Source organism: Podarcis tiliguerta (assembly GCF_965153285.1).
Source record: "Podarcis tiliguerta genome assembly, chromosome: 7".
Taxonomy (NCBI): Eukaryota; Metazoa; Chordata; class Lepidosauria; order Squamata; family Lacertidae; genus Podarcis; species Podarcis tiliguerta.
Genome location: NC_139540.1, coordinates 31911069 through 31934581, shown reverse-complemented (window position 1 = coordinate 31934581; position 23513 = coordinate 31911069). Strand labels below are relative to the sequence as shown.

Sequence of the window (23513 nt, the reverse complement as noted above, 5' to 3'; positions counted from 1 at the left end):
CCCCTTTCTCCCCAAGAAATAGCTAAGACTTAGTGGCCAGTGTGGCACGAATATATAGTTTCCTGCACGAAGCTCACTGTTTCCCAACGCTTAGGCTTCTACCCAGATACTTGGAAGTAAGAACACATAGGATTACAAGTCAGCGTGCTGTGTCGGACTGCAGCCCCATCCCACGCTGTTAGGTGCGCCTAAGTCCATTCAAATCAACGGGTTCAGTTAGGCTTGCCCAGTTTAGCGTTACAAGCTCTGTCTCCGAGGGTAACGGACTGTGGGCGAAGCCGCTCACATGAAGGTGAGCTGACAAAAGCTTGAAGCTGCAACCCTGTGGTCTGCCTAGGAGAAAGCACCAAAGAACTCAACGGGGACTTACTTCTGAGTAGGAAAAAAAAATTCGCAGACTGTACCAACACTTGTGTCCTCCATACTCAGCCCGCCCCCTTTCCACGTTTACGGTGCCATCGCTTTAAATGGGACTCTCTCCTTTTTATATATTAAAAAAAGTGTGCACATGAGCGCGACTCTCGGCAGCCTGTGCTTCTTGAAGGCCGTGGCACTCATGAACATGATTGTTTAGGAAAACAGAAAAGGGGCAGCAGAGGCGCAGTTCGCCCAGGGTGGGCGGGCCTAGCAGCGCGGGGAACAGTGCGCGCTGCCGCCGCCGCTGCGCTTGACTGCGCCGTCGTGGCCGGACTGGGCTCTCTGGTTAATAAAGGAGGGCGGCGCTGCTGGGCGGAAACGTGACGGGAATAGACGGGGGAAGGCCTAGGAATGCAAAGTGGGCGACGAGGAGGCGGGGCCGGGCTGGGAAGCGCGGATGATGGTGGGTTTGGGGGCGGGAGGGTTGGCGGAGGGGGGCCTGGTTTCCTCTCGCCGGGGCTATATAGAGCGCCGAGTGGTGGGAAAATGTTCACTTTCAGGGGCGAGGTGCTGAGCTTGGGCACAGCCGCAAGGCGGAGGGGACAGGTAGGGCTAAGGCGCGAGGAGCGTGAGAGGGGTAGTAGTAGCAGCAGGAGCAGCAGCAGCCGCGGCCGCCTCACCGCTCAGCCTTTTCCGCGAGCTGGGAAGGTGGCAGCCGGACGCCCCTTCGCGTGTTTGTTCTGAGAGCGCGGAGGAAGCGCAGCAGGAGCCTCCGAGGGAAACTTGTTCCGTGCGCTGCTTTAACTTGCCGCTCGCGGTGGTCCCCTCAGGGTAGGAGGGCGCTGAGAGATTTGCCCTCCCTTTAGCGTGCCCGTAGCAAGAAATAGTGGCCACTGCCGCCGTCACCGAAGGCGTCTGAAAGAGCGAAGCCGGAGGCGGCCCTTGAGGTGCCCTTAGGAGGCTTGGCTGGTGCCTAAGCGCAGAGTTCCTGCCTTAAGCGCGGAAGCAGCTTGCGCGCTCCCTTCGCTGTCCGAGGAGGCAGAGAACGGGCAGTTTCTGCGCTCCTGGCTATGCTCGGGCGCGCTGCCCCTCGCTGAATTGTCGAGGCGCGCGCGCTCTCCCGGCTTCTCCGCGCAGGAGGACTCCGAAGTAGCCTTTTTAGGGCGCCGCCAGCTGCTGCTGCTGCTGCTCAGTCGCCCGCTTCTCCTCCTCTCGCTGCTCCTCCCGGCTGCCCGACCCCCCTCCAAGGGAGCCGCCACCATGAACATCATCCTGGAGTTCTTCGTGGTTACCTTCAAGGTCCTCTGGGCGTTCGTGGTGGCCGCCGCCAAGTGGCTCATGCGCCCCAAGGAGAAGAGCGTGGCGGGGCAGGTGTGCCTCATCACCGGCGCTGGCAGTGGGCTGGGCCGCCTCTTCGCTCTGGAGTTTGCCCGCCGCCGGGCGCGCTTGGTGCTCTGGGACATCAACACGCAGAGCAACGAGGAGACGGCGGGCATGGTGCGGCACATCTACCGGGAGATCGCCGAGGAAGCCGTGGTCGCTGCTCAGAAAGGTAACCGACCGGCGGGAGGAGGTCGCTGAGGTGGAGACGGGGATGAGCTTGGGAAGCCCCGGGTTCTTAAAAGGCAAACAAGAGAAGCAAGCGCCACTTCCTTCTAGGAAAGAAAAGCAAGGGTTTTTTTTCTATCGATACTTAAAAAACAGCGCTCTCTCGCACGTGGTCTACTCGGGAGTAAGCCCCATTAAGTTCAGTGAGGTTTATTCCCAGGTAAGCGTGTAGGATTGCAGCCTTGGGTGCTTTAAAATTAAGTGCAAGATTCTGAGAGAAGAGGGTACAGGAAAGAGAAAACATTTCAAGAGCAGCGGCAATAGTAGCAGCTGAAAATGTTACCTCCTGGATCGTTGCTCTTGTGCAGAGACCTCCTGCCGATACCTGGACAAAGTTCTAGATTAACTTTAAGGATCATTCTGTCCTCAGGGGGCAAGGGATGTCTTCTCTTTAACAGAAATGTGGTGCTGCTCAGGGCAATAAGGCAGATTGTGGAGTTCTTTGATAGGATGCTTTTCTGGCACACGGATCTGTACATGGTTGGACGGGAAGAGAAAGAGACAACGGCTTGTGCAGCTTGTAGTGTTCTCCAGAGTGACTTTACCTGCCTCTTTATCAAGGGTGGCTGAGTTGCAAACATTCGTAAGTCCTCCTATTGTGTGAAAAAGTGTTGGGTGGGGTTTTGTAACCATTTGGTCTTAGGGGAATATTCTCCATTCTTGCCACCCAAGAAGTTTTGGGAGGGATGCAGTGATTTATTTTTTTTACAGAGGCAGAGATTGGCACACTAAAGGCAATGACTGGTATTCAATTAACTTCTCCTTGGTGTAGACCCACTGAAATTAATGGGACTTAACTGAGTCATGTTGGTCCATTTCATTGAGTACTCCAAATACTGCACAACAGTTACCTTGGATTCCAGAAATTCTAGGCAAGACTGAAATTGAGGAACTTTTCTTGCTTTGGTATGCTGGGCTGCAGCGGTTTGCAAATTTTAAATTGAATGTGCAGGTGCTAAAATAGCAATAAAAGCAAATGAGCCCTCGTTGACCATTTTCAGAAAACTGTGTAAAGGTCTGGCTACCTCATCTGAAATGCACAACCAAGAGTCAGAAGAGGGGAGAATTAACCAAATGTTTACTAATAATATTGGAAGCTGCCTTTTGTCTATCTAGCTCAGTTTTGTCTATACTACCTGAAAGTGAGACTCCAGGGTTTCAGATGGGGGGGCATTCCCAATCCTTCTTGAAGATGCCAGAGATTCAACTTGGGACTTTCTGCATGCAAAACATATGTTCTGACACTGAGTTGCTATGCTCTACCCGACTGTTGCCTATTCCTGGAACAGGAGAAGAGAAGGAAATAATTTATTCCAGTGGAATTTAATATGGCCATTAAATGGAGAGCACCAAGTGGAGATAGCAAAGGAGGTCTGGGCGTATTTGGGATAGTCAGCCAACTCAAAACAGTAAATCTTGTGGGTGGTGAAATGGGAATACTCTTTGCTGCCTATTGCACAGAAATCCAGGTTGTGGGTTGTATGAGATGCAGTGTGATACACATGGAAAGCCATGGTCTGACATATTTGTGCTGCAACTCTCCAATGGTTTGACTTTACCCCCTAGACTCTGTGACCTGGGAGTTAGTCCCATTGAACTCAGTGGAACTGGCTTTTGAGTATACTGTTTAGAATTGGAGTGTCACAAATGGCTTCACCAGTTTGTTTCACCATCATCATCATCATGCTTAATTTAGCTCATGTGCACCATTTGCACAAACCTATTAAATGGAATAGTTGGGTTTTTTAAAAAAACACACCAAAAAAATGAAAGTTTGCAGTCTTGTTCATATTTGAGAATAAGCCCTAAATCTACTGAACTCAGTAAGACTTATTTCTAAGTTAATACAACAGTCAAGCTGCGTGTTCCCATACCATCAAATTTAAAAACTCCATCTGAAGTGGTTTGTGGATCAAGTTGTCCACTTATTTTCTGATATTTAAGCATTGCATGGTACCTGACAATAGTTTTCTTTCTTTCTTTTCTCTCCCCCTACCCCTTGCTTGTCTGGCTTCCTGTAAGTAGCTGGGCATGGTGAAGAAGTAGTACCTCACTACAACTTGCAAGTCCACACATATACTTGTGACGTGAGCAAAAGAGAGAACGTATACACAACTGCCGAGAGAGTTCGCAAAGAAGTTGGTGAAGTCTCAGTCCTTGTTAATAATGCTGGTGTGGTTTCTGGACACCATCTCCTGGAATGTCCCGATGAGCTTATTGAAAGGACCATGATGGTTAACTGCCACGCACACTTCTGGGTAAGTATATCTATTTATGTTGCTACATTTGATATCTAGTCTGTCTGTTCCCTATAAAATGAAATCACAATTTGTTCAGGACAGCATTTGTTTTTGTGTGGCAGCACTGCATAATTGGGGCCTTCTGTTACTTTGCCCATCTTACTCACTGAGCCAGATCCTGAGAAAATTGTGTTCAACTAAAAAAAACAATTGGGCAAGTTAGTCTCAACAAACTTTCACCCTGTTGATTTCATTGGGACCTGAATGTGGCTAACACTGTTTGGGTCAGAGTCCCTGGTATATAGAGATATCTGCTGGCCTTTTTGCCACACTGATTGAGTCGTTGGTCCACTGAGCCCAATGTTATCGCTTACAAATGGTAGCATCTGCTCAAAGTCCCATGCAGAAGCTTTTCCAACAGCAGAAGTCTTGGTTGTATTACTTTTCATACTAAGCTATGCAGCTTTCCCTTGATTTTTCTGGCTATCTTCTGTGGAACCATCGCTAATAGTGTAAAACAGAAGTCTTTGGTAGTCAACGTGGTGCCTTCCAGATGTTGTTGAACTCTTAGCTCCCATCAGCCCCAGCCTGCATGGTCAAAGGTTATGGAAGATGGGAGTTGTAGTCTATGGCAGCTGGACGGTCCCACATTAAATAGTATGGTGTAAGATTCCCACATAGAGTTTGAGCAAGTGCTGCTTTTGCTACCCGAAGTTCTTTTGTATGCATGTTGGGTTGGAATTAATTCACTGTATTCAATGAGACTTACTCTTAGGTAAGTGCATACAGGATTGCAGCCTAAAGAGTGGGACAATACAGTTATGCAGAGAATATTGCAAATTTTTCTCTCCTCTGTTTTCCTGGGAAGACTTGGACCAATGTTTATAAAGAGCGACTTTTAAAAGACTTTGCCTAAATACCAGGCTATATTCAGAAATCTTTTCTTGAATTTCCTTCAAAATCCACTGCATAATATCCATTGTCAATTACAGCATTTATACTGTTGAAATACTCTGCAAACTCCGTGTTACTGAGAGTTCTAAATATTTGCTGTGCCTATCTTAAGATAGGAGAGTAGAAGACTGGTTCATGACCCTTATGTCAAGCATTCCCTTTAGAACCATGCTGCAATACTGTTCAGTGAGTAAAGCATGAATTGAAGGAAGATCCAGTTTCATCATATACTACTTGAACAATTCAGAAGATATTGGTTTAAATGTTTTACAATTAGAATGAGCCTGAGGGATTTTTCTGCAGAAATGAAATGCAAACACCCAGTTTATACTTGTAAAAACAGGGAACTTTGGTAACTGGGTAAATGCATGCTTGTGGCATAGCTGTAAAAATTTAGAGTTCTTGGAAGTGGTCACTTATGACATCATTGTCATTAAAATATGGGCAGATCCTAGCCTGCCCAGCTGCTCTTGCTTCAGGCATCTAATTCAACAATAACTTGCAACGTTATTGTGTATTCTAAGGATTCATTTAAAAATCCTAATTTAACAATGGAAACCTAATATTGCAGTGCTGTTCATGTCTATTGAAAAAGTAAGTCCCACTCTCTGTTCACTGGGGGAAACCAGAAAATGTTGCGCACCCCCTAAGGATTGCAGCCTTAGGTACGTTTTGAAAATCATTTTGATACGACATTTCAAGCTCTCTTTCCCTTTGAAGCACTGCTCTGGAGCTAACCCTTGCCATGTGGCTTGAACTTGACAGAGCTATTTCAGCTAAACAAGTCAATACCTTGTCATGCAGTGTTGTATAGTTTCAAGTAGCAACCCACAACCCTTTTCTCTGAATGCTTTTTATCAAGAAATTATTCTCCGAGGTGGATGCTCAAGCTGTTCTTTTGTTTCCCAGACCTAGGTAACTGAATACATTTGCTAGTTTCCTAAATGTAGAACAATATAAACACAGGAAGAGAATGTTTAAATCATTAATTTATGCAAATTAAGTAGCAAAAGAAATGGAAGAAGTAAAAATTGGGAAGAGCCTTTAGTAGGTACATTGGTGCTTCAAATTCAGTATACATACTTGGTATTTTACACTGGCTTTTCCAGTTGGTTGACCTTGGTGAAATTAAATAGTGTCCACTTGCTTCAGATTTCTGGATTCTGCTATAATGAAGAAAAGGCAAAGCTCTTTGAGGCATAATGAGGGAACAGCTGTCAAACACACACACACACACACACACACACACAGAGAGAGAGAGAGAGAGAGAGAGAGAGAGAGAGAGAGAGATCTGAATCACCTCTGCAAGTGATAAGAAACAAACACTGCTTTTCTTGGGGAATGTGGTTCCAAACAGGATTGTTGTTGATCCAGAGAATAAACACTGTCAGTGCAACCAAATCAAGCCTTTGGAACAGCAATACTGCTTCACCTTCTATGTATACCAGTATGAATAATCTTTGCTAGAATTCTCTATCAATATCTCTTATGGTGCCAACATGGTAGGAGATGGTGCAGGATTTCTTATATGTTGTACTTCCAAGTAACGTTAAACCATGGTTTAGTGCTACATACATGATGTCCTCCTCTGGCCGTGTTGTGATGCTTTGTTGAGAATATTATAAACTTGACCTGCCCATGGGAAAGTATGAGTGATCTGTTTGAATCCCACTTGGTATGCATCTAAGCTTGCTTACAGACTAATCCTAGGTATGACTACTGAAAAGTAAGTTCCACTTCATTCAATTCCTAGGATACAGTCCTATACACATTTTCCTACCTCCTTATGACAGTGTAAGCCCAAGGGTATGGGGTGTGATAGTTTTTGTGTTGTGTGTTGATCAGGAGATCATCAGCAGAGTAAACACTTATTGAAGTTATTGCCTGTTGTACTAATCTGGGTCTGCACAGAGGCTGAATTACCCCCTCGATATTGTGATCAGCCCAGGTATCTCTTTGTACCTAAGGTGTTAGCTAAGTTCATTTGCTCCATTTGAAAGAGAAAATGTTGCCGTGTTCAAGCCATATATTTGCAGGCTTATTTGGAACCTGTAACATGTCCAGATCTTGTTTTGGCTAGCCAACTTCTCAAGAAAAGTGGCAAAGTTTCCTTCATGGAACTAGGTTGGCAGGTGGTGTAGAACCTGCCTTATTTGATATGTGGGCAATTCAACAGACTTTGTATCTATTGTGTGTAGCAATGGGCTATGTCAAATTGCAGCATCTTCTCAAAAAGACAGACTTCCCAATAGAAGTCCTGCATTAGGTCTTTGAAAACCATTGAAAATGAGGGCGCTTGTACAGTCTCCAGGAGTGTAGTCTCCAGGATTGGTGCAGAGTAGGCATGACATTCCTTGGCCACAAACCATGCCTAGCAGAAATGGTGTGTTGTAGACATGCCTGCTCCAGAGCGAACTGAGGTGGTGCCAGGCAGTACAACATGCTTAACAGTACTATGGACTGTTCTGTGTATTTAGAAATACCTTACAATATTTTAGTACAACAGTTTGACTGACTAAATGCAAAGGCTGACAATGGGGGGGGGGGCAGGTTCTGTGCAAAAATCTAAATATAGACCAACTGGCTTTTTAGCAGAGGGAGCTTGCTTGTGAGTACACCCTCAATATCTTTTAGACACTTTCATTAACCGGTGAACTTCAGTAAAATAACTACAGTTATTTTGGAAATGATTCTCGTTAAACCTGCGTTCTCCCTGTGTACTGGGGTTGCCATGTGTCCTCTTTTTCCAGAATGTGTCCTTTTTTCCCCACAGGTAAAATTTCTGTCCTGGCGGATTTTTTGAATTTGCCAAAATGTCCTCATGTTCGGGCATGCTGCCGGCTCCGTGGTGTGCCCCCCCCCAGCTACGCCTCTGCATAGGACCGTAAAAAGGATCCTGCAGGGTCAAACCATGGGGCTATCTAGGCCAGCATCTTTTGTCCCGCACCTCCCCCCCCCCCGCCCCAGACACTGGCAAATTTGTCCTCTTTTTTCCTCTTTGAATTATGGCAACCCTACTGTGTACTATCTTTCTCTCCCTTAACACACTGCATTTATTTAAATTGTAAGATAGTACACTGTCCCAGGGACAGTTTAAGCTTACCCAAAGATCTACATACAGTGGTTAAGAACTTAATTCATTCTAGAGGTCTGCTCTTAACCTGAAACTCTTCTTAACCTGAGGTACCACTTTAGCTAATGGGGCCTCCCGCTGCCGCTGCGCCGCCAGAGCGCAATTTCTGTTCTCATCCTGAAGCAATATTACCCAAGGTACTATTTCTGGGTTAGCGCATCTGTAACCTGAAGCGTCTGTAACCCGAGGTACCACTGTATTTGTTAGCTACGTAACTTGCATGTTGCTTCCCCCCCCCCCAATCCCTTATCAAATGTATTATTTGATCCTTGGCTTAGCTTCCACTATTGTGTTGATCCTAAGACTTGGCATACACCAGTTGAAATAGGAAAGGGGGAGCATGAAAAAACACTCCTGTATAAGTTGCACTTGGAAGTATTTTGATAATTCTTGGTAGTTAGGTATGGGCGCCCAATATCCTAGAACCATGATAGGTTAGCTGGAATACAAAGAACAGGAGTGGAAATAGAACTTCAAATGTATAACATTTCTGCCTGTGAACAGGAAGAGGTTGGTGAGTTTAGCTTCTTCTGCCCTGTGCCTGCCCCGCCCTGTAGCCTGAAGGTCTTGGCTTCTGCTTACTACAAGTTGCTAAATACTTTTCAAAGCAAAGGAGGCTCCCCCCCCCCATACCTGGGTATCTCTTTATCCCTCTATCTAACTGTAATTCAAAATAATTTACACATGCCTATGTACCGTTTTATACCTGTTCAGGTTTCTGGGTCCTCCATCCTTCTGTTTCTGAAATTACTATCCTTCTGGAAAGGAACAAGAGAATTGCTTGATGGGGGAAATGCAGTGTTGGCTTCTTCATTGAAACAGAAGCCTCACACTAAACTCTACTGGCTTAGAATGAATGTTTAACCAGCTCAAGTTCATTTTCCTAGACCTTGGTTCCCTGGGAATGACACACCCAGACACTCTGTTTCCTAACTTCCTTGGCACTCTATTCTTGTCTGTCCGTAGGTTCTAGACAATCCCTTCAGGCCAGAACTGTTTCTTCTGTGCTTACATACTATGTTTCCTTTAAAAAGGAGCAGTGTTTATTCATTTAATTGTTAATAACAGCTTGCCAAATTGTCTCTTGGGATTCATTCATGGATGATTACATACCATCTTCCATGCAGCACTCAAAGATCGGGCCGAAAGGGGGCAGATTTTCAGGTATCATAGGAAAGTAAAAAGGTTGAGCACAGCCACAAGCCGTAACCAACAACAAACATTTCTTGTTCTAGGATTTTAAGTGGTGCGCTCTTGCAACACAGAGATGAAGCTATTGCAACACTCAAGTTTGTTTAACTGGGCAGGGTGAAAGTAATGCACCTTTTAAATACCGGATTAGATCAAAAGTATCCCTCAATGAGCAGAGCTGCACAATTGGCAATATTCCATGATGGAGCTCTTGCTTGACAATACCATTTCCCACTGCAAGTGAAGGAGCCTATGTTTATAGACAGATAAAGATATATCCTTGTCTTTGGCAACACTGCTTTCAGTTCACCTAACATTCAAGCTGTGGGTAAAACCTCAGTGCCTAGGGCTTGCCGATCGCATGGTCGGCGGTTCAAATCCCCGCGGCGGGGTGAGCTCCCATCCCAGCTCCTGCCCACCTAGCAGTTCGAAAGCACCCCTAAGTGCAAGTAGATAAATAGGTACCACTTTATAGCAGGAAGGTAAACAGCGTTTCCGTATGCTGCGCTGGTGCTGGCTCGCCAGAGCAGCTTCGTCACGCTGGCCACGTGACCCGGAAGTGTCTCCGGACAGCGCTGGCCCCCGGCCTCTTAAGTGAGAGTCGGACATGACTGGCCCGTACGGGCAGGGGCACCTTTACCTTTACCTTTAACATTCAAGCAAGATAAATTATCAGAGTTCAGGGACGCATTCCAGCAGCCAAAAACACTTGGGGCTGTGAAGCAGGGAGAGTAAGGAGGTGTGGTCTGGGGAGAGTTCTGAGGGCCAGGTAAGAGAGGACTGGAGGGTCGCATTTGGCCTCAGGGACTGAGGGCCCCCACCCTGCAACAAGAGCTTGAGCAGGTTCACACTTTTCATAGGATCATAGTAACATTGGAAGAGACCATGAGGCTCATCTAGCCTAACCAACTGCAATGCAAGAATCTTTCGCCCAACATGGGGCACGAATCCACAGCCCTGAGATTAAGAGTCTCCTGCTCTACCCCAATAGAAACCCATTTTTTAAAATGCAGCAGCAGCAGCAGCATTTCCAGCTTTGTGCTATAAGGAAAAGTTTCTTCTTAAGAAAAGGCATTTTTTGCATGCAAATTTCTTATCCGTTTAAAAATGGGTTTCTACCTATGCAAAAAGGAACTTGCTCAGACCCTTTGGGCTAGTCAGAATCTAACACTGATAATGTGTATGCTGTAAATACTGAGCTAGATCCAGGGGTCAGAAGGGTCTAGGCAAACAGGTCTCTCCCCCCGCCCCCCAACTCATAAGCTTCGTCTCTTATTTGAGAGAGAAGTACATACTGTGACCTAGTTTTGCACATAAAACTTAACTTTAAACCACGGCTTAGCATTAATGGATGAATGGGTTCTTGGAGAGGAGATTGTGGTCACTGCAGCTACAGAATAGTGCAGTTAAATAGATTAAATGATCCCATTATATCTAGCACTCTTAAGAAAACATGTTTATGAGGATGAGAGTGACGAAGAATAATGACACATGAGTGGGTGTCGGGGGGGGGGAAACAGTATAGATATTTACATTATTCATTTATTTCATAACCAAGTGTAAACGTGGCTCTGGGGCTAATCAAATGAAGTGAGGAATTCTCGCAAGTAGCAGTGGAATGCATTAGTAAGTGGGATTTAAGCTTGTGGTGCTAAGAAACTTCCAACGTATAATGAGCTGTGCAAAACAAAAGGTGACTCCTTTAATGGGGCTTGGCTGTTTAGATTCTATACCTAAAAATAAACTAACCTTTACAGGTTTTTCTTTCTTTGCTGTTCTTTTTTTTTAAAAGTGTGTGCCAACTGCTTTTGCTTCCTGATAATCCTGAATTAGGGTAGGCTGTGTGCGTCTTTCTTGAATTGACGAAATAGTAGTAAAGCAATGGCTAAACAATTTGGAGTTTGCCACTGACGTTAAATGTAATTGGTTTTATTTTATTCAGAGGACAGAAATCTTAACACTGGATTGTGTACATATGCAAGTTCTAAGCCTGCATCATGAAGTTTGCCAGTGTTCAAGACTTATCCGTCTGTCCCCAAGTCCTTGACCCAAATAATAGCATAGACCTAGATAATAGCATTTTTAGGTAATCCTAGCATTTCTCAGAACCTTAACAGGGGGACCACTGAGTAATCGGTACCTTCCCCGGATATCTTGCCTCTCTCTGCCATTCTTCTCTTCCAGTGCTTCAGTGTAGAACAGGCATAGGCAAACTCGGCCCTCCAGATGTTTTGGGACTACAACTCCCATCATCCCTAGCTAACAGGACCAGTGGTCAGGGATGATGGGAACTGTAGTCTTAAAACAGCTGGAGGGCTGAGTTTCCTTTTGCCTGGTGTAGAAGACTGTGTGTTCCAGGCCTCACCTTTGGCTTACATTGGACAAGAGTGAATTCCAACAGCCTGGCCAACAGAGTTGCACCTGAACAGAATACACCTTGGAGTCCTGTGCAAAGCACAGGATGTTTATGGCAAGCACATCTATGTGAAAAGGGTTCCCTGGAGATCAGGGCCGGATTTAGGTTTGATGAGGCCCTAAGCTACTGAAGGTCATGGGGCCCTTTATATAGCAGGTGGGGCCCATTACTTATATCATAGGAAGCTACACAACACAAAACACTGTTGCTGTATGTAGGTTTTATTTTATTTGTTTTTGATCTTATATTTTGGAAATGTACATCCAGGTTTTTCCCCCCTTTAAATTTTTTTGGGGCCCCTAAGAGAGTGGGGCCCTAAGCTATAGCTTGTTTAGCTTATACGTAAATCTGGCACTGCTGGAGATGGAAAGTTTTGAAAACCATTGGCGCATGCTATGGAAGTGGCAGCATCTGGCTGGGCTGAAAGAATGTATTGGGCAGCGCTGCAGTCTTCCTATTCTAGCCTTAACCTAGTTCTTTGGCTAGGGTTTAACATTTCTGTGACAGACAAATGGCTGTGACAATCAAAACCTGATTTGTTGACTCCTTAAGCCAATATTTGAACAACCCATTCCTACAGGGATAAACTTAGGACGTAACCCACTTCTTAGCCTACTCCCTAGAAACTCTGGAGATACCGTCCCAACTTCTGTGGTCTCATTAACAAGACGTGTGTTCCTTTCCCCCACTCCTCTCTGCCTCACCTCATGTTTCCATAAATACCTTATTGGTGAATGTAGACTAACAGTTGCTGTTAACCTATGCATTTATTACTTTATTTACAGCACATTCTGCAGAAGCCTTCCCTTGGTAGGATATTATGCAAATGCAGGATATTATGTTTTATTATTTTGGGCTATTTACTAATTGTGGTGTTGTATTTCATTACCCTTTAAATAGTGGGTAGTGAAATGGAGGCCTGTGGGCCTGATCTGACCTGCTAAGCCTTCCCTAATGGCCCACTGATTCCCCAACCCAACTTTGCAGCTTTGAAGAGCACCAGCAGGAACGGAACAATCTTCATCTTCATCATAGCACTGGGCTGAGCACTCTCCCCTGCTATTCTGATTTGCAGGGAGAGGATACAGTCTTCATGTCCCATGGAACCGGGTGTTGCTCAGCCCAGTGCCTTGTTGGGGATGCAGATTGGCAAGATTTTCCTCCTTTTCCCATTCAAACAGAGAGGGTGATATGAAGGAAAATTGCTTCCACCACCACCATGACAATGGGGAGGGGCAAATTTTCCTAAGAGAGACAAAGATGGCCACACCCACTTCAATTTTGCCACTTCTACCGCTGGGATATGACCCTTGGTGGGTTGGCCCACAATGAATACAACCTATGGACTGAAAAAGGTTAGACTTTCACAAGTAGGAGGATATCAGTGGGAAAGCCCTTTTAGCTCTTGGTTCAAAACCGAATGTGCTCCTAATATACACAGGAGTAGTTTACACTAATGTTGTCATCTTTGAAGGCTTGGTATTTCAAACAGCTCTTAGCAGTTACTGGGTGATTAAAGTCATGCTTGGAGCAGACCCAGTGAAAACAGTGGGCTGACTTGCACCCATTGATTTAAATGGGTCTGCTTTGAATATGTCCAATATTGGATAATTGACTATTGTTATTTATCATGGCAGTTTACAAAGAATGAGGGCAGGACCCTGCCCAAATAAGCTTACGCTCTTAAATTCTGACATGGGGAAGACAACATCAGAAAGGAAGCAGAGGCAGGTGTGTGTTCCCTTTTGCATCTCTTTGCATGCACGTCTAGGCCTCATGGTCAGAGAAGATTTTTGAAAGTGGGTAGCGCTATCTGCTGAATACTAAACCTTTATTAGCTCTTAAGGTAGGACTTTGGTGTACTCAGCAACTCTGTCCCTATTCATATTATCAAATGTGCATAGCTTGCTTTCTTCCAGCGGAGGACAAGTATCCTAGATCCTACAGAGCTCTATACAGATTAAACACATTTTCAGCACATTTTTAAGCAACTGTATTCAAGTTGTCTCAGTGGGGAACAGTTTGGTAAGTCATTTTGAATTCTGCCTATCTGAGAGTAAGAGTAGCTGCCATGTGAAATTGAGGTAATTCCTTGTATGGCTGTCTAACCAGTTAAACCAGTTCTTTCATGATGTCAGGATGGTGCAAAGAAGCTGGTTAACAGGACAGAGCCAAGAGGATATGAAATTTTCATTGTCCCTCCCAACTGCTCCATTAAGTAGATTCCAGTGCTGCTATAGGGCACTATGTTTTAGCATCTTACCTGATGGGTTGGGGGGGGTTAGTCTGCAACACAATTCTAGTGCTACACACATTTTAGCACTGTTCAAACATTTGCTGTTCTATTCTTGGCATTGTACTCTTGCCTGGATGCTTTTAAAGTAGTTAACAAGCTTTCATAATCCATATTTCTTGGTATTTTTGAGCTGTAAAATTTTGTCAGCTATTTTAAAATATTGTATGGTATCTTCCCAAGACTATAAAATAACAAGCAAATAATTCAGCTTCATAAACTTTTCTCCAAAAAGCCAATGGTTTTTATACACAAATTAAAGTTTGAACTTGTGTTTACTGATTGATTGATTGATTGATTGATTGATTGGCTGCTGTGGTAGATGAACTTCCTTTGTTATATCCTCATAACCATAGGATTATAGACAACTTGGTTTCATTGTTCTTGTTATGATCGTGTCCATAACGTTAATCTTAAAAATGGTAAAAAGTGGTTGCAGAATCACCTCTTGTAATCAGGATAGGAAACTTTCTAAAGGGTAATTTATGACTTCTGACTAATTCACACATTCCCACTAGAATATATCTAAATTGGTTCTGCCCCATATAGCAACTGCCTTTCTCTTCTAAATAAGAGCTAATCAACATGAATCAGAAACAAGTTACATGATTGAGGAGTGGACCACACTATGGAGTCTGCAATTTGAGGAGGTGGAGAAGCAATTCAGGCCCTAGAAGGCAAAGTTTCTTTGCATGTAGAAAACTAGTGTGTCAGAGGAGGGTTCCAGGATTAGCCCTCTCCCTGCTAGTTTTCTAAGTGTAGGGAGTTTCTACCTCGTCCCAAGGGATTATTCAAGCTGAACTGTATAGTATAGTCCAGGAAAAATGGAATCCTGCGATTCCATGGTTATTGGCTTCTATTGGGGACAAAATGTTTGTGCCAGATTTTTAATAACTCTTCAGAGCATTGGGTGTAGAACTTTTGTTGTGGAGATAATGAAGATCCTGGAAAGAATTCAGATGAAACTGAGTTCAGATGTATTGCATTACTCCATGGTGTTACGCTTCAAGGAGCTGGAGGAAGAGGGCTACATGTGAAGCCATTTCTAGCAAAGCTTCATAAAATGAACTTTTGTTTTTATTTTCAGTGTACTAAAAGTACCGTACAGAGAGCAACTTTAGTCGAGGTAGTTCTGAGTGGGTTTGTGGTATGGGAATTGGATCCAGACTTCATGAGTGCAGAACTTGAGTCACAGGATGTTCCTACCAGAGGGGTGGTTTTTCAAGATTTCTCTTCCCTGCTGCAGCACTCTGTACTTCCCAAAAATCTGCTCTGGACTGTTGGAGGACCCTCTAGAATAGTGCAGCAAGGGAAGAGGGAACTGGCAAATATCACTTCGTGTTCCCTTCGTCAAGTGAGAGCTTCTACTGGAACTTATTTTCTAAGGAGGGGAGAACAAGTCTGGGTCTCACCCCTTCTGTGTGAGAGAGGTTTCTTCAGTAAATGAAGCCAGAAGATCCTTATGATAGCAATTTGAGAACCAAAATGAAGCTAGGCAACCAATAGAGATTAACTGATTTAAATTTTGAATTGGGAACAATGACACCATGTCATTATATTACAACAATCTTTCTCCCATGAATAGTATCTCTCCCCCCCCCCCCAATGAAGCAAAGGAAAGCATGAGATAGAGTGGGAAACAGGAGACTTGAAAGTAAGTACAACTTACTAGCCCCAACAACCCCTATCCATCATGCCAACTTTTGCTCTCACATTTCCCTTCTGCTCAAAATAGTTTTTTACTTTTTACTCCTGAACAATTATGTTTGTTTGAAACTGCCACATCTGCAGAATTGTGTTGTACCAAAGACCATGATGTCCTAGAATAAACTGTTCCCTCACATAGGAATAAATGAAGCCATAGTCCAGTCTTCATTGATACCAAAGATGTTTGCAGATGCCTCTTGTTTCAAGAGGTGGGAGAAGCTCAAAACATGATGGTTGATCATGGGTCTGGGCACACAGAACTGTGTGTGGGACTTGGTGGAGTCCAACAATTGGCACACCCTGAGAACTGAGTGTTTATATTAAGTTTTCTGCATTGGTAGCTGCAGAGATGTGTTTGAAAACGTGCAAGCGCTCTTCTGTAAAAGGCTGAGAGACTGTTAGTCCTACAAGATACAATATCAGCCCTTTCCTTGGTCCTCCAGTCATTGTCCATCACTTGCCCTGCTTGCAAGTGTGGTAGATGGTGAAATTATTTGGTGGCAGCTTCTCCAACAAGCAGGGAGAGGAACAACACAGGAATAGCGGTGCAATTCCTAATGATCTCTCTTCCTTATAACTACAGGTTTAAAATGTACATTATTGGGAAAAACAGCATGCACTATATTATGCTTGCATAGTACGACTTCCCAGCATAATTTTTGACCCAGATTTTTGGTAGCAGTTGGTGCCTTGCAACAAAACTTCTCATGTTTTGAACTCCTTGAAAGGATGATGACCGGGGGGGGGGGGGCTCAAGCAAACCAGGTTAGTTCTGTAGTGTAGCAAATCCTTCATTAAGAGCCGAGGCAAGAAACTGAGAATGGGAGAACCTGTTAATCTTCTGTCATCCACTAGCTGCCCATTGAAAACACATGTTTGTGTGGTGTTCAGAGGTTTGAGCTAGTCATTTAACACCTGCGAACAGAAATGCCTCACCAAGAACATGTGAACATTCTTAGAGCAAAACTGTTTTGATGTCTCTGATTGGAAAAAGCAGAGACGCCATAAGAATGGAATTAGATTGAGTCAGCAGCAGTCTTTTTCTAGCTGAAATTGTTTTGGCTGTCAGTTACCTAGTGAACAAATGCAGCGAGTGGTTTAAGTTCAAGAAAATCCCCCACCTTTTTAGCTTTCAGTATTTCAAAATAATTGTGTTTGTTTAGATTAGGAAGCCACTTAACTTTAAAAGCCGCTAGTATTGGTTTGGATGGGGTGGGGTGGGGGCTTCCTTAATAGTACAGAACTAGTGGTGTAGCAATTTAAAAATGAGCCCTGTTTCTGGCTTACAGATGCAGTCAATTTGGCAGAAATGCGATTCTAGCACAGAGTCACTTCCTGCAACTGCATGGCAGCTGCAAAGCAACTGCTGTAAAGTAATTATAGACGGCTTAATCTTTCAAATATATTTCTGCAGGTGGAATCTCAGCAAAGTCCATGGAGGAATATGCAGGTGTCATGAGATGAGATTATACATGGAGCTTTGTGGAGACTTCATCTGTTGTTGTGTTGGCCTCTTAGCATGCCTGTTACAATGTGAAAAACAAGTCAGCCATACATTAATCTGAGCAATGTCAATATATTGTTGCAGATTTCTAAGTACAACAAGATACATATTTTTAAACACACATTCCTCGCTTATAATAGGAGCTTTTTGCCAGAATTGTGCAGTGTAAAAATTAAAGAGTAGGGGAGGGAAACTAGGAGGAAAAACAGATTAAAATCTCCACTCACCCATGAAGCTTTCTGGGTGACCTTGTGCCAGTCTCATAGGGATGTTATGAGGCTAAAATGGGATGGACAGAGAGACAACCTTGTGTGTTATGACTACTTTTGCAAACTTGCTGTCTCTTAGACAAGTTAGTCTGACCACTTGACTTTGGGAGAAAGGTAAGTATATCTGGCCTAATGGAAACTCTGGGCATAATTGTAATGAAACTTAGGGTGCTACATTTTCTCTGTAAGAATTATCTCAGGGGACCATTCACTCAATTGCCTGCAGTCTTGTATTTTGGCTGATGCAGAAGTAGGCCAATGAATGGTAGGCACTTACGTAACAAACTCGTGTGCTCTTGCTTTGTAGACCACTAAAGCCTTCCTTCCCAAAATGCTGGAATTGAATCATGGACACATTGTGACTGTTGCAAGTTCCCTTGGCCTGTTTAGTACCGCTGGAGTGGAGGTTTGTTAAGATTACTGTACTTTAAAACTGATCTTGCATGTCTAAGTGCTTCATGCTGTTGTTGAACCTGCTGGCGTACAAATTAACTCAGACTTCTGGGAAGCTCACAGCTCTAACTTCTGTTGAAAATTCAAGGTTCAACTTCAATTCAGTTGAGTAACCATCAGTTTTGGTTTTTTACTTTATAGAAATGACTTCCTTAGAAGAGTTAGTGCAGAGAAGAATGAGCAACACTTGTTGAAATACCAGCAGTATCGTATTTAATAGTCGTCGTCCCCCCACACGCCATACATGGTATTACATGTACCAAAAATTACCATTGTAGGCATAGTGAAGGTTAGATCAGGGTTGGAGAACCTGTGGCCATCCAGATGGTGTTGGGCTCCAGCTTCTATCTGTTCCAGCCAGCATGGCCAATGGTCAGTGATGATGGGAGCCAGACTCCAACACCAGTTGGTGGGCCACACGTTCCCCATCCCTGGTCTAGATGTTGCAAGGCAGCATTCCTGCTTGAGACACTTCAAAATTAAAATACAGTACCAGTGACATGACAGATTTCAAAATGATAGTTGTGTGATCAAAATGGAATAAGGTACCTCCTGTCTGCTCTCTTTCCTAGCCTCACACTAAGTACTTCTGGAGCACTCTGCCCCATGCTGTGTGGTCATCATAAGTGCTGGTGGCTTGATGAAAACAAAGCGTTTACTGGTCACTCCTCTACATACAGTTTTTATGTACTTAAATATCAATGGTGGTCTTTCGTTCTGATTTAAGAAGGCACAATTGTGAACCACTGTGGGTGGTTTTTTGTCTTTCACACTCCCAACAATAATTCCATTAATCAACACTGATTGTCTAATTTAGCCATTGTGCTGCAACAGGTTGTAAAGAGCAGAACTTCTTAGTGAGCAAGCAAAGGATATAGAAAAGGATATAGAAATGCTAAAGGAGAAGCGGTTTAGACTTCATATCCCTGGCTGGCAAATAAACAATGGCAGATTACCAGACTAAGCCACCCACACCTTCAGGTGGTCCACAAGCAAGATTGTCTCCCAGTTACTTTTCCCATTGTGTGTTTCCTTCTCCCTTGATAACCCAAGTCATGAGGTTTCAGAATGAAAGCACTTCCATACTGATGGGGCATTTCTTCTTGTATTATGACTTGAAGCTGACAACTGACTTCACAATACATTCCTGCCCCTCATTACACTGCTACATAAAGCTAATAATACAGATGAGAAGAAATTATTTCAGTTAGTGCTATCACCGCTTAGAGGACTTTGATTAAGTGATATAATGATTCAATAGGAACATGAACGGTGCTTTCAAATCTGTTCACTTTATTTTTGCTATATTTACACACTTGCTTCTTCCAATCTAGGATTATTGTGCCAGCAAATTTGGAGCAGTGGGTTTTCACGAATCTTTGAGCCATGAACTGAAGGCAGCTGAAAAAGATGGCATTAAAACAACATTGGTCTGTCCTTACCTTGTAGACACAGGAATGTTCAGAGGCTGCAGAATTAGGTAAGCAAACTAGCTTGTTTTTTCTCATCTCCAGTAACTGTGAAAAAGATAATAGCTATATCAAATGCCACAAAAATGACATGTTTTGGGTCCAGTACAATAAAAGATCTACATTGCAAAACATAAATATGATCTCTATAGCTTTGTTCATGTAACAGGGAAACAAAAATATTATTTGGAGCCAAGGTGCATTTTAGCTTTCACTTTTTGATGTGTCATAAACGCCTGTTATATCTGGTAAATGTACAGACTTGTTTAATCTAGATCAGACTTTAATTTAGAAACTCTTCACATGGCATAATCTGACCCAAATTAAACCATTGACTCTCATATTAAAATCAATGGGACTTAAGCTTATATTTAAACCATTCCCTTTGAAGTAAAAAGTGGCTTTAACTCTGGCTGAATCTTCTCTCTGCATGTATATTTCTAAAATGAAGCTTTCGTTTTTCTTTTTCAGAAAAGAAATTGAACCTTTCCTTCCACCACTGAAGCCAGATTACTGTGTAAAACAAGCAATGAGAGCTATACTTACAGACCAACCTATGATTTGCACACCTCGCCTGATGTATATGGTCACCTTCATGAAAAGGTGACTATCTTGGAATCTTGGCTAGTAGTTAATGTATAACTTTTAACAGACCAATGGGTACCCAGTATATTGGAGTGCTGTACATCTTGGAGTTGCTCTTACTAGTCTCACCCCTGGAAGACTTCTTGTCAGAGAGTCTGATATCATAAATCAGGCATAGGCAAACTCAGCCCTCCAGATGTTTTGGGACTACAGCTCCCATCATTCCTAGCTAACAGGACCCAGTGGTCAGGGATGATGGGAACTGTAGTCTCAAAACATCTGGAGGACCGAGTCTGCCTATGCCTGTCATAAATGGACAGCTAGAAAAGTTCTGTAGGAACTTGTGTTGGTGGAAAAACTTCTCAAGTGTACAATAATATACTTATAATGTTTGATTGAATAATGCATACAAGTCAAGCTGTGTGGCAAGAGGAAAACAGTGTTTTTGAAAGCTACACTAGAAGTGAAATAGTTTTGGATCCCAAATACAGCAATCTTTCTCTGAATTAATAAAACAAACCATTCCTGAGTATTTGTCCAGAAAGGTGCCTTTGGTGCCCTTTATGTCAGCATTCTCTCTTCATGGCACAGCACTAGAAAAGGTAAAAAGTTCATGGGCTGTAGTAGGGAGAGAGAGAGAGATTTCTCCTCACCCCAATTATTTTAATCTTATATTGGCATATTAAGAATGCACACACATCCCCCAGAACAGCCTATGTGGATCACATGTTAAGGCACTTAACTAACGCTTGGACCTTGTGGTGTTTGAAATGTTATAGTTTGCAGAAGTGCAGAAAAACTACACCACACTAGGCCCACCTGGCACTCATATTTAATAAAGGATTCCCTCCCAAACAGCCCCCCTTCCGTCCAGCTGCTAAGTCTCCATATTGCGGAATCCACAGGTGGGAATGGGGGTAGTGGAGGCATCCTGGCCTCCTTAATTTGGATCATAAGCGGGGGAGTTAATCAGCACTAAGTTATCTGCTCTTGCACTGTAGCTTCAGTTCTGGATAACTCCTACCCCCTCTGTTTGCCTTCTGATGATACACAAAAATTCAGCTTAATTGGCACATGCTCCTGCTTGCACAGTGAAGCTAATGGAGGCAGCAGCAGCAGCTATGCCCATTGCTTCAGTAGGCAACTTTGACAAATAATTCCATTGCCAAATACCCTGGATCTGAAGAAGTTCTTGCTTTTCAGTTGAATTCAAATTTCTGGGGTTTTTTAAACTGAAAACTGGCATCAACAAAGGCATGCAAAACAAAACTGGAAGTGTTAGTATTGATTCATCTAATCTCTGAAAGGTTTCTACATAGTGCCCCAGCAAGTATATAGCAAAAACTAGTCCAATGTCAAAATCTTCCTTCAGTTAAACATCAGTGTGGCACTCCAATTTTTGATGGGGCAGAAGGCTACCCTGAAATTTCTATGAAGTGTTCTAGGTCTCCCATTGTCTATTTTTCTTTTAAAACTGAGGCTCTTTAACAATGCTCAGAAATTTGGGGCGAGCAATATCTGAATGTAAACTTCTAATAGCTAAAACGGTTTGATTTCTATCTTACATTTTAAACATTTGTCATACACAGTCATATATTTAAAGTAATCAATTATTGTTATTGCGTCAAGGCTTTGTTTACTTGTACAAAAGATTATAGCACATTGTCTTTTGTCTGTTTTTCTTACTTTCAAGGAGAGGTCGGTAACTGCAGACAGTATTTTTAGCTTTCTGGCATTTATCTATGTCTAAATAAATAAATGCATCATATGTAAATAATGATACTTATTCTTGTCTTTTTATATTGTATTATGTTGTAAGCCACCCTGAGATCTACAGATGAAGGGCAATATACATATTTAATAAATAATAATAGCAATTCTTCACCAATTGTAATCTAAAGTGTTTTATAACATTTCTTATTTTCTTCCCCCTCTCAGCATCCTGCCTTTTGAAGCAGTTGTGTGTATGTACCGGTTTTTGGGAGCAGACAAGTGCATGTACCCTTTCATTGCTCAACGAAAACAGGCCACAAATAACAATGAAGCAAAAAATGGAATTTAACGTTTTACAAAGGACTGGTGTTTGTAGCTGAATTATGTTCAAAACTAAATGACTGAATTGTGAAGTGCACTTGCAGTTAGCAGATGCAATAGTTAACATTTTACTGTGGTATTCTCTTGGATCCTATACCTGTATAGTGAACAGAAAATCAATGTTTTTACATACTGTATATAAAGTAATAGAATTCTTGGAAACTGTGATGGGCAAAGTGAATTTATAAAATGTAGTGGTTACCCTTGTCCCTTTTGAAACTTCACTAAATGTACATTAACATTCTACTCTTTTGTAAACAAACTGTGTAAGATTGCTCCTGAGATGGCCATTCAACCAGAAGATGCAATTGTTTCAGCACCTATTATATTTTCTTGTATTTTCTGTGGGCAAACATTTTAAAACAAATGTGGTGAAATAGTGGGGCGGTGTTTCACAGGTTCACCCAGGCTATGTAGAACAGATAAATTTCAGAGAAATTCTGCTGTGTAACACCTACATTCATTGAACACTAAATCTTTCCTAACTCAACTGGAAAATGTGCATTTTATGAAGTTTTTGGAATTAAGTAATGCAGGACTTTTTCATTCCATTACTGAGAAAGACTCCCCTCTTTTCCCCATCCCAAATCTTTTTAAAGTTGGTAGCTTCTTAAAGCTACTTTGTGTTTTGAGGTGGCAATGGCATTTCTAAATTATGGCCAAATATCATGGCAAAACCCTTTCTGCCCCCCTCATTGCTCTCATATGTAAATATTACTTTACCCAAGCTCTTGTCTAAAGTTCAAAAGCAATCAAGCAAGGTGGATAAAAAAAGTAAGTCTTCATTCTTATGCCAGCTAATTTGCAAAGATACGGATAATGCTGGATGCAACTTGACTGTTTTAAGGATGGAAAGGGTGTGTAAATGTCTCCTCACGAACATTTTTTAAAAGTGTTCACGTTGTAGAAGCAGTTGGGTTTTTTGTTTGGAAAAAAACACAATTTTGTGCCTTGAATCTGAGCATCTGTATTAGTTGAATATTGTAACGGTGAACTTCTACCTCTATATCTAAATGTATACCATCCACTTGTAAATTTACTATAAAACGAATCCTGTGGTGACTTTTTTTTTTTTTAGAATGTCATGTTAAATAGTGACCAACTTTTGTGGTTATTAAAGTGAGCCACTTTGTTCTTTAAGCAACTCCTTGTATGTGTTTTAAATGCTGACAAGGTTCTTGGTTGGGTTGGAGAGAGCCTAGGAAACCACTAGCAAAGAGTGACATGGCTGGCTGCTGTT

The 23513-nt window shown here is 42.8% G+C and overlaps 1 protein-coding gene and 1 long non-coding RNA gene across 2 annotated transcripts; one reads left to right on the top strand and one right to left on the bottom strand.

Moving 5' to 3' along the window:
- Positions 1-777: 777 nt before the first annotated feature.
- Positions 778-23413, top strand: RDH10 (retinol dehydrogenase 10). Its single transcript, XM_083451310.1, has 6 exons — positions 778-1909; positions 3991-4223; positions 17980-18078; positions 19460-19605; positions 20066-20197; positions 22118-23413. The coding sequence occupies exons 1-6, from the start codon at positions 1618-1620 to the stop codon at positions 22239-22241; spliced, it is 1026 nt and encodes a 341-aa protein (XP_083307436.1). The 5' UTR covers positions 778-1617; the 3' UTR covers positions 22242-23413.
- Positions 1881-17973, bottom strand: LOC310682553. Its single transcript, XR_014513984.1, has 5 exons — positions 17631-17973; positions 8999-9050; positions 6243-6325; positions 2249-2436; positions 1881-2012 (listed from the first exon to the last, which is right to left on the bottom strand). It is a non-coding gene; the product is annotated as an uncharacterized lncRNA (long non-coding RNA).
- Positions 23414-23513: the final 100 nt, after the last annotated feature.